Genomic DNA, 11938 nt, shown 5'->3' with positions numbered 1-11938 from the left:
GGGACTTTCAGACTGCTCACTAAAACGCAAGTTCAAAAGGAAACGGCGCAGATCCAAAAGAAAAGGTAGGTGGACACTTATTTATATATATCCATTTGATATATATGTTACAACCATTTAATTCGGAATAGTTTTAAAAAGCCATGTCAACACAGTGTACAGTTGACTAACTTTCTCCAACTTCTATTAGAAGCAAAAGAAAATCATACAGAGGTTGGTAAGACGATAGACTATTTCTCACATGATGCACTTTGTTTGATACAGTTTTTCATGGTGTTAAACTGTAGTTACCGTTGGCCCAGGCAGGACTGATCAATACGGAAGGAAAAGTATCAAAATAACTCCAATCAACTGAATGTGTTGACCAGTAATTCAAATGGCTTTGATAAGTCAGCTCCGGTTATTTAAACGCGTTCTCTCATCACCATGACAGCCCTGACAATCATCTGTATAATATTTGGCTGCTAAATGTACTCCTACAGTAATATATTTGAATGTATCCCCATTATCCCAGAAATGGAGACAGTGTGTAAAACTGCACAAGTTAGAAGATATATTTTAAAAAATCGGTGTTCAGCCACATGACCACTTGTATTCGCTCATGTCTTGAACATCAAATAAAATATTTTCACGCACAACAATGTTGCTTAAATAGCTTTATTTTCATTCTCCTTTTGAGATTTCTATACAGGTTTAGCACGTTTGTCTTCAGATATTGTGATGGTATTCTTTGACGTGATGCAATCACTTCACCAGCGTAATAGCGATGAACTCTTTGGTAAGTGTTGTCAGAACAGTGGCATGATTGACATCATAATTGCAATATCATTCATAAGGATTACCAATCTAAGGACAATGGTATGTTATTGACAGGGATTAAAAACCTGATATTGATGAAATGGGAGTGGTGGGATTATGCAGAATAGGCACAAGAAGTTTGTGGGCTGTGCAGGATCAGACTCAAAGCACTGGAAATGCTAAGTGGGAATATGTGGGACAGCCTGACGGATGTCACCCCACTCAAGTAGAGATTTTAAAACACTTCAAGTAAGGGTTAGGTAAGGGTCAATCCAAGGATCCCATTTGAGCATCTACCCCACAATCATGCATAGACTGAAGTAGTCTTCTGCATTGACAGGTTGTCGCTCAAAACAGCTGGTAAAAGCAGGTGGCATGTGAGGTTCAGCCATTAGAACTTACATTTGGCAAAATCGGATATGACAATTCCATTGACATTGCATAGGTATACCAGTTGTAACTAGTTACCACACTACTTCCGCAACATGCAGAAGACGCAGTCAAAAGGTATGCTGGTTTCGAAGAACAGCAGCTAAGACTAATGACTGTTTATACCATATGGGGGTTGGACCTAAACCTCCCATTGTAAGGTGAAAGTCAGCCAATAATATTTAAAACAACTGAACCATGAGTTGCATTTTCTCGTGGCCCATAGACATTCAAGGTAAGGGACCATCTGACTAAATCCCTTTAACCCCAGCCATAAAGAACAGTCCAGATACTGAACAGAGTTCCTAGTGTAAACTGCCTGAGTGGAGGCACCTTCAAAAATCCAAAGGCTCAATGAGTTGAGTAAAATATTTTATTCACAGTGAATAAACACCAGATGCACTTTTGAGATCTCACTTCCAAGTGGCAACATTTGAATCTAAAAGAGAAAGATATCAGTGGTCAGTAGTCAAGACAAATGCAAATTAATTCTGTAAAATGTTCACTAGGAATAAGACTTCAAATTCACTTAAGTAGATGTTAAAAACAGGCCTTACCCACGACAGCCGTTTCAGTAGAGGTGGCCTCACCCTCAAAGACACCTTCAGGCACGCCGTACATTGTCAGGTCGCTCGCGGACACGACCTGCGCTGTCACGTTGTCGTCCGCTGTCAGGTCGCTCCCGGACACGACCTGCGCTGTCACGTTGTCGTCCGCTGTCAGGTTGTTCCCGGGCACGACGTCCGCTGTCAGGTTGCCGTCCGCTGTCAGGTTGCTCCCGGGCACGACGTCCGCTGTCAGGTTGCCGTCCGCTGTCAGGTTGCCGTCCGCTGTCAGGTTGCCGTCCGCTGTCAGGTTGCCGTCCGCTGTCAGGTTGCCGTCCGCTGTCAGGTTGCCGTCCGCTGTCAGGTTGCCGTCCGCTGTCAGGTTGCCGTCCGCTGTCAGGTTGCCGTCCGCTGTCAGGTTGCCGTCCGCTGTCAGGTTGCCGTCCGCTGTCAGGTTGTTCCCGGGCACGACGTCCGCTGTCAGGTTGCCGTCCGCTGTCAGGTTGCCGTCCGCTGTCAGGTTGCCGTCCGCTGTCAGGTTGCTCCCGGGCACGACGTCCGCTGTCAGGTTGTTCCCGGGCACGACGTCCGCTGTCAGGTTGTTCCCGGGCACGACGTCCGCTGTCAGGTTGCCGTCCGCTGTCAGGTTGTTCCCGGGCACGACGTCCGCTGTCAGGTTGCCGTCCGCTGTCAGGTTGCCGTCCGCTGTCAGGTTGCCGTCCGCTGTCAGGTTGCCGTCCGCTGTCAGGTTGCCGTCCGCTGTCAGGTTGCCGTCCGCTGTCAGGTTGCCGTCCGCTGTCAGGTTGCCGTCCGCTGTCAGGTTGCTCCCGGGCACGACGTCCGCTGTCAGGTTAGCGTCCGCTGTCAGGTTGCCGTCCGCTGTCAGGTTGCCGTCCGCTGTCAGGTTGCTCCCGGGCACGACGTCCGCTGTCAGGTTGTTCCCTGGCACGACGTCCGCTGTCAGGTTGCCGTCCGCTGTCAGGTTGTTCCCGGGCACGACGTCCGCTGTCAGGTTGCCGTCCGCTGTCAGGTTGCCGTCCGCTGTCAGGTTGCCGTCCGCTGTCAGGTTGCCGTCCGCTGTCAGGTTGCCGTCCGCTGTCAGGTTGCCGTCCGCTGTCAGGTTGCCGTCCGCTGTCAGGTTGCCGTCCGCTGTCAGGTTGGTCCCGGGCACGACGTCCGCTGTGAGGTTGCCGTCCGCTGTCAGGTTGCCGTCCGCTGTCAGGTTGTTCCCGGGCACGACGTCCGCTGTCAGGTTGCCGTCCGCTGTCAGGTTGCTCCCGGGCACGACGTCCGCTGTCAGGTTGCCGTCCGCTGTCAGGTTGCCGTCCGCTGTCAGGTTGCCGTCCGCTGTCAGGTTGCTCCCGGGCACGACGTCCGCTGTCAGGTTGCTCCCGGGCACGACGTCCGCTGTCAGGTTGCCGTCCGCTGTCAGGTTGCCGTCCGCTGTCAGGTTGTTCCCGGGCACGACGTCCGCTGTGAGGTTGCCGTCCGCTGTCAGGTTGCCGTCCGCTGTCAGGTTGCCGTCCGCTGTCAGGTTGCCGTCCGCTGTCAGGTTGCCGTCCGCTGTCAGGTTGCCGTCCGCTGTCAGGTTGCCGTCCGCTGTCAGGTTGCCGTCCGCTGTCAGGTTGCCCCCGGGCACGACGTCCGCTGTGAGATTGCCGTCCGCTGTCAGGTTGTTCCCGGGCACGACATCCGCTGACAGGTTGCCAGACAAGGAAGCAGCAGCAGAGTGTAGAGAGGCTCCAATATCCAGTTCGTTAGTTTCCAAATACACTTGAATATCAGAGAAGAATGTCAGTAGTCAAGACCTGGCATAGTGAAGTGCAAGTTAGTCCTAGAAAATGTTTAGTAAACGCTTGAACAAGTATCAAACTAACAGACGTTAAATGACAGGCTTCACCTTCTTTCACATTGTTTTTGGCAACAGATCCCATGGACAGAAGCACCTTCAGGGAAGTCCCTTGGGAGTCACCTAGAAAATATGCAGGAAATGTGGGTTAAGTAACAGTTGCAATTCAAACACACCGCTCAGAGTGTCATCCAACAGAGTTGTGGAATCTGACGGCCATGTAACAGGTTGCAATTAACTGAGTTACTGAATACCATTGAAACCAATCAAATCCTGCAGTCCTGAAAAGCAAGTGTTTCACTAATTATTATCTCTGGAAGAAAGTAAATTAAAGCCACAATCCATCATCAAAATGTCATGCCTGGACAGACTGTCGATCATGCTAGTCAATGTTGTTTGAAGCTACAGTGTTTTCACATTTCGATTGTTTGAACATTGCGAGTTAAAGTCCCACACATTATGGGTTATGCTGGGGTAAAACCGCTCATGGCGCATATTCTTAATCAATGGGTATAACAAATCTATATATGCAAAAAAAGCTTCACGAATTGTGGGTTGCGGCTTTAAGAACGCAAACTTCAACTACAGCAAGAGGATGACTACAAAGACGTTCCTTACCTCCGAATGGTCTCTCCACAGGGATTTCATTTTGGGAAAAAGTGTTTCCAACAGGAGAACAAGAAACTATGGGGAAATAGTGCAAGCAGACGTTGATTTCACACACCGTAGCAATCTCATCAAATAATGGCTTTGACATGAAAATGTGTCAATGATTAAGTAACAAGACAGAAGGCCCATTTCACCCAACTGTAGCATGGAAACAATCCATTCTAATTATAACACTCAGTTTTCAAACCTTTGAGGATCCAACAATTGAGGGCAAAGCTCAGCAATACCCTCACAGCGTTCATGATGTGACTTTTGTTCCTCAAGAGTGAATATCTTACTTGTGCCTGTGAGCGGTTTATGAAGGCTACATCCTGTCTCCCACACCTGAAGCCAATCATGTCCTAATTAACATGTAGCAGCTTGATTGTCTTGTTAGCGCTTCAGCCCATTACAACGGACCCAGGGTTATCAGGTCTAGTTTGACCTTGACTTTACAATAGAAGTGAATTTGGAGAAATAGCAGAGTTGCAGATCGCAGCTGTCTATATGCAAGCCATGCATAACCTACATGTGATATACTTTTCATCACCAATGCTACTCGTCACTTTTTGGCTTCAAGTGGTAGTGATATGTTGCGATGTGGTCAATGAGCAAGGAAGGTCCATCTCATGTCTATCCTACCTAGAAAGTGATGGATTGTATAGATTATGAAATGTTTACTACACATGTATGTATGTTTGAATGTATGCACAGTATTCATGCACGACAGCTTGGGATTGTTTTATAGCGCGCCGCGCGCATTTGGACAGAGCTGTGGTGCACGCAGCAGTGTTTTAATCCAAAATACAGTAACTCAGCGCGTGATAAGGTTCTCATCGAGTCGAGATGAAGTGATGTCACACTATGACATTCTGCACAGCAAGGTGGCACCCAAACAAGGAGGTAGGGGTTTGGAGAATTATGCGTACAAGCTTATACCGCTACCACATCGATGGCGCCTCGGTGAAAGACAGAGACCGCTTGAGTCGTGCAGTTTTTCATTTCATAGAAATGAAGTGGAAACCGGAAGTGTGGACACCGCACAAGCTAATCTCTGGCTGCGGATTTTATATTATTATTTGGGAAACGACACTCGCACGATGGGACTTTCAGACTGCTCACTAAAACGCAAGTTCAAAAAGAAACGGCGCAGATGCAAAAGAAAAGGTAGGTGGACATTGATTTATATATATATCCATTTGATATATATGTTACAACCATTTAATTCGGAATAGTTTTAAAAAGCCATGTCAACACAGTGTACAGTTGACTAACTTTCTCCACTTTCTTTTAGAAGCAATAGAAAATCATACAGAGGTTGGTAAGAAGATAGACTATTTCTCACATGATGCACTTTGTTTGATACTGTTATTTAAACGCGTTCTCTCATCACCATGACAGCCCTGACAATCATATGTATAATATTTGGCTGCTAAATGTACTCCTACAGTAATATATTTGAATATGTCCTAATTATCCCAGACATTGAGACAGTGTGTAAAACTGCACAAGTTAGAAGATATATTTTTAAAAATCGGTGTTCAGCCACATGACCACTTGTATGTCTTGAATATCAAATAAAATATTTTCACGCACAACAATGTTGCTTAAATAGCTTTATTTTCATTCTCCTTTTGAGATTTCTATACAGGTTTAGCACGTTTGTCTTCAGATATTGTGATGGTATTCTTTGATGTGATGCAATCACTTTACAGTAGAGAAAATGGCTTTTGCCGTGCACTGCGCAACAATGTGCGCGTCACAGTGCTCAAGATGACATGCATTCAAGCATCTAGATAGAAACGTTCTGCATCAATCTCAATTTATTTGACACCAATCTATACTCCGCCGTAACCTCTTTTAATAGCACTTTCTGTTTTTAAGTAGCATTCATTGTTCTTTGTCAGGTACGTATCTCTCACATTACTAAAGCGGACTTTTTTTTTTTTTTACTCCTGTGTAAAATTATGTTCGAGCTAAACATAACATATGTTCTTATTCTGTAGGATTGCAATGGATGGCGACCTGCCCAATAAAGCCTTATACTCAGTGGGAAAGGCACAGTTTCTGGCCGAGGTAAGTTTGTTTTGTTGAATCATTCAATGAAACATATTTTTGCCAAAATCAACAATATTTACTGTTTTATTACTATACTAATGGAGAACTCTATATTGCAGAAAAAGCTCATGAGACACTTCCTTCTCATGAAGGACCAGGACAAAGTCCCGTCCAACATCACCCTAAACGACATGAAGGACTGGCTGATGGCTGGAAGGGTCTTCCTGGAGGAGTAAGTTAAGCTTTGGTGCTCAGAAATAGATACTACTCAGGAATAGATACTTACCAGAAATAGTCAACTGCTTGCTACACTGTAACCTATTCTTCAATTATAGATAGTACAATTCACTCTAAAAGTTAGAAACTAGATGTCCAGTTAATAATATGATGTATATTGTGATTCATTGATAGATAGAGAGAGAGATCTTACATATACATTTTTTTATAGGTTTCCTGACTTCCCTTTGAAAGCTGAGTTAAGGGAGCTCTATATGGCTGAAGTGGTAAGGATGAAAGCATAGTAGGCCTACATACATATTCACAGAAAATCACTGAGATGAGTTTAATGTTGTAGAGTAAGCAGTAACATTTACAATAGTATGTCGGTCTATATTCAACTTAATTAAATGATGGACCAGTGTCACATTTCCCTTACTATTTAAATGTTGAAACTGACATAATGATGTTTTTCCAGGCCTGGAATGGACAGAGGCTCCTCTGTCTGGAGAAGATGGAGAAGGAGCTCTGCAGAGAGCAGCACCTCTCTAGGCAGTTCTACAGAATAGTATGTATCACCACATCCTGTTGTCTGCTCCTGGAACACCAGACAAACCTTGGTTGAGTTAACTCACTCTTTCTCTCTCTCTCTCTCCCATCTCTTTCTCTCTTATAAAGATAACCACAGAGGGGCTGCAGATGTTCTTAGAGAAGCTCCGCCCGGCAGCAGAAATGGGTGCGAGTAAGATCCTCCTCTCTGTCTTCTCCGGGTTGCAAAACTCCATCGTGGCTGGGCCCAAGAGGGACAAGAGACACGGGAAGAGAGGCCAGGTTTTCACTCTGCAGGCCATCCTCAGGTCTACCAAAAAGGACCTCATCCCAGAGGTGGTGAGGTTATCATTAAAGCATCTCCTAGAGGACGGGCCAGTGGGGAACAGTTTTCAGCAGTCTGATAGGGCCATGATGAAGGCCAGAAAGGGTGCTGCCGTCCAGGAGATCTGTGGGCTGGTCGCCCGAGCCGCAACAAAGTACTTGCGGCAGTATGGCGACGACCCACCGCCTTAAGCAAGGACATGTCACAGGACATGGTGAGGGTGGTCTTCAGAAAATTCCCCTGGGCCCAGGGGGTGAACTCAACAGAAGTGAGTTGGACAAGATCCTCTGCTCTTTCCCCTGGATTGAGGCAGTAGAGGGGATTGGGCAAGGCCTTCTCCACCACTCCCAAGTCTCCGGTCTTGTCCAGAGCATTTTGTCTGAGCTGTACCGCATTACAGGCTCTGGTCACGGCCAAGTGTCTGGTGGTGCTTCAGCTCACACAAGCATGTGTGGGCTTTACCAGTAACCCTGGACCACGCCTGGCCACTGTGGTAAGAAATACGAGCCATCTGAAATGCTCTTTTTGATTTTGTTTAATGCTGGTCCATTATATTGTATCTGTGATATGTTATATTTAATCAATTGTAAATACAGGTACAATACAGGCACATGATAATCATAATTTATGTTGTATAGGTTTAGTGTGCTCTGAGATTGCTACGGGGTGTGTGCTTTTAATTATGCTTAGACCTAATCACTCTGTCTGTTTACAGTCCATAGAGGAGACCAGTGCCATTTCCACATCAGTGAATGCAGTTAGTGAAGCCTCCACCATCCATCAGAGAGATTGAGGCAGAGATGGCGCCCATTATTGACCAGGCCTCAATAGACACCAAGATGGAGGACTCCACCACCATTAGAGAGATTGAGGCAGAGATGGCTAGTCTCAATGACAAGGCCTCTATGGACACCATGGTGGAGGGCTCCACCACCAAGATTTTCGAACAAGAGCTTCTGCTGACTGCTCAGGCACATACTGAGAAGGTTCTCAGACTGTCGATCCACCAGATCATCCAGGAGGACAGGATGGCTGTTCAGCAGAATTCTTTGGAGGAGCTGGTCCAGGTCAGTCTGGAGACCCAGGCTGACCTCAACACCATGGACCTCCCTGAAGATGAGAGAGAACCATGCCTGGCCACTGTGGTAAGAAATAAGAGCCATCTGACAGGTTCTGTTTGATTTTATTTATTGCTGGTCCATTATATTTGATCTGTGATATGTTGTTATTATTAATTAATTGTAAATCAACAGAGCTATTGTTATTTACCCATAGCTTTCAGTGTGCTCTATGAGATAGCTAGGGGACATGTGTTTTTTTATTATGCTTACACCTAATCACTATGTCTGTTTACAGTCCATAAAGGAAACCAGAGTTAATTCCATGTCAGTGGACACAGTTTGTGAAGCTTCCACCACCATCAGAGAGATTAAGCCACAGATGGCTCCCATTAATGACCAGGCCTCAATAGACACCAAGGTGGAGGACTCCACCACCATCAGAGAGATAGAGGCAGAGATGGCCAGTCTCAATGACCAGGCCTCTATGGACACCAAGGTGGAGGACTCCACCACCAAGATTAACGAGCAAGAGCTTCTGCTGACTGCTCAGGCACATACTGAGAAGGTTCTCAGGCTGTCCATCCAGCAGATTGTCCAGGAGGACAGGATGGCAGTTCAGCAGAATGCTTTGGAGGAGCTGGTCCAGGTCAGTCTGAAGACCCAGGCTGACCTCAACACCATGGACCTCCCTGAAGAGGAGCTAGAACCACGCCTGGCCACTGTGGTAAGAAATAAGAGCCATCTGAAATGCTCTATTTAATTGTTTAGTGCTGGTCCATTATATTGACTTTTTAAATCTTAAACTTGTTTTCTTTTGTAGTTGAAATGTATTATGATACTGGATGTATATTTATATAATTGTGGACAGTACAGCATATACATCATAATCATCATTCATGTTATATATGTTTGGTGTACTCCATGAACCAACTACAGAATGAGTTTTAAAGTGATGCTTTACTCTGTCTGTTTACAGTCCATTGAGGAGAGCAGTGACAATGCCATGTCAGTGGACTCGGTTGCTGAGGACTCCTCTACCATCAGCGAGACTGAGCCACATATGGCTTGCCTGGGTGACCAGTCCTCTGACAACACCAAGGTGGAGCTGGAACAGCTCCTTCAGAAGACTGCCCAGGTAGAGGTGAGCAGGTCTATCCAGCTGGCTATAGACCAGATCAAAAGGGAAAGTAAGCAGTTGGACCCAAAGATGGAGATTCAACTCACAGAGGAGGAATCACACATTACCCTGGAATGTGTCCTCCCAGCGATGACTCCACAGCTCCCTAAGGTAATGAATGAATGAATAAATTAATTAATAGATGGAGTTTTTCCTACTCTTATACTGTTCTATTATCTTTGTTTACAGCCTTCTGGGTTTATGACGATGGTGTGCAGCATTGGAGAGGAAGCTGAAAGCTGCAGTGAGTTGGCTGAATGCAGTGGAGTTGCAGCTGAATGCAGTGGAGTTGCAGCTAAATGCAGTGGAGTTGCAGCTGAACTCAGTGGAGTGGTTCTGGTAAGCAATAAATATCACATTGAATTACATCATGAAGATGAAATACAATACAGTTTTTCCTACTCTTATACTGTTCATTGTCTTTGTTTACAGCCTGCTGGGCTCATGACACTGGCGAGCAGCACTGAGGCAGCTGAATGCTGCGTTGAAGCAGTAGAACACTGCGGTGGTGAGTACTTGACAACTTGACAATTTACTTAGTAGGCGGCCTAATATATCATGACGAGAAATTAGTCTTATTCAACAGACACACTTTTGACATGTTTAACCTCTGTGTCAAGAGTGATTTTAAAGGATGGACACCTGAAAAAATACACTCCAAAAGCGTTGTAATTTCTGAATGGTGAAACCAATATCCATGCAATCAGCCATCAAATAAAAGCTGAGAATCTCGTTCTATAACCTCAAAGTAATTGTTTCATTGTCGAGGGTAGAGCCAAAAGAAGAGAAAATGCTTCACTGTCCCACTGTCAGTATGTCCACAGACATAAAAAATAATACATGGCAGCACAGTGGTTGAATTTGGCTTCCACTTTTTATTGTTTGTAGGTTTTCCTAAAAGCTGTACCTCATAGCACATATTCAAAAACAAAGCACACATCAAGATTTCAAATTCATGATTGTAACAGCAGCCAGGAATCTCTGGCTTCATCATATTCCATAGTCTTACACATTGACACAAATCAGCATGATGCTGATATCACACTCTACTGTACAGTGTGTCCAGCTTAAGGAAAACTAAAACAGCAATGACAAGTATAAGAAATGGTTGTACTTCACATGAATTGGCTGGCTCACGTTGACCTAAAAGGACACTGAGACCTGAATTTAATGGCTCTGCCATATTTCTTTACCACTTAAGAATGCTGAGAATCCATTTTGAATGCTGTCCAGTTTTTACCTTTACTGAAATAGTGCCACTGTAGAATTACATTCAGAATTGATCACGTTTCATAATCCAACTCTCCTCTCCACCCACTCTCACACATTGTATGTTAGTTGTTTGTATTTAACCACACAGTCAACAGCATTTGCCTCACTATTTCAGTCCTCATAGATCAAAGAATAGATTAAAAGTTCTAAAAGGCCTTTGGGCTGCTAGAGTTTCATAATGTAGATCAACAAAACACTAATCAATATATCAATACTCACACACACTTTTTCTACAACATTGGAAAAAAACACTTTAGCTACAACCTTTGTATGCAGTATCAAAACAGATTGACAATTAAAAGAATCATCTTAATCTTTTGGCACAATTTTGTCTCTTTTTTTTTTCTCTTGTCTTTGAAACACTCATACAAGACACATATAAAACTCTCCCTCTGACTTGCCTCTGCTACACTCTTTGAAGAAGAAAAAAAAAAAGGTTCTTACGTTTACTAGAACCAAAAAGGGTTCTTCGACTTGACCCTGTGGGAAAACTCTTTGAAGATCCCTTTTTGGTTCCATGTAGTACCCTCTGTGGAAAAGGGTTCTACCACAGGGACAGCCAAAGCATCCTTTTGGGAACTTTTTTTTCGAAGAGTGTATGTTTAGGAGCTACAGAGTGCCAGAGGATATCCGAAGGTACTATAACCTCAGCATGAAGGTATGATGCGAGTATCACTTATGATATATAGACAGGGATGGGATGGAGAACTCATACTGTATTTCTTTTTTTCTTTCTTTGTGAGTTTGTATGGGTTTGTCTATGATTGCCCTTTGATTTGAAAAATAATTGCATTTTAGTAAAGAGCCCTGTGCTTTTGAGAGACATTCAAGGCTACAAGTGCCCCAGTCTAAACACCCTCACTTGCTCTACCTTTTCTTCTGCAGTGTTGAGGTCAGGGGGGGGGTGACCTATCAGAACAGAGCAATTCTGACCTATCAGAACAGAGCAATTCTTGTACTTTCTCTATGTACTGTAATATGACATACTGTATATTGCACATTTTGTCTGGA

At 44.7% G+C, this 11938-nt stretch overlaps 1 protein-coding gene across 2 annotated transcripts; it reads left to right on the top strand.

The window, feature by feature from the left end:
• The first annotated feature begins 7603 nt into the window (after positions 1-7603).
• Positions 7604-11183, top strand: LOC310824264 (uncharacterized protein). 2 transcript variants are annotated; one of them, XM_083697111.1, is made up of 6 exons: positions 7604-7910; positions 8133-8562; positions 8774-9202; positions 9455-9577; positions 9845-9994; positions 10088-11183. In XM_083697111.1, the coding sequence occupies exons 2-6, from the start codon at positions 8170-8172 to the stop codon at positions 10181-10183; spliced, it is 1191 nt and encodes a 396-aa protein (XP_083553237.1). In that variant the 5' UTR covers positions 7604-7910; positions 8133-8169; the 3' UTR covers positions 10184-11183. The 2 variants fall into 2 exon arrangements, with proteins under 2 accessions (XP_083553237.1, XP_083553236.1); XM_083697110.1 differs by having other exon boundaries at positions 9455-9766.
• Positions 11184-11938: the final 755 nt, after the last annotated feature.

The sequence above is a fragment of the Argentina silus genome (assembly GCF_951799395.1).
Source record: "Argentina silus genome assembly, chromosome: Y".
In the NCBI taxonomy this organism is placed as follows: domain Eukaryota; kingdom Metazoa; phylum Chordata; class Actinopteri; order Argentiniformes; family Argentinidae; genus Argentina; species Argentina silus.
This window is presented reverse-complemented; position numbering and strand designations above follow the sequence as displayed.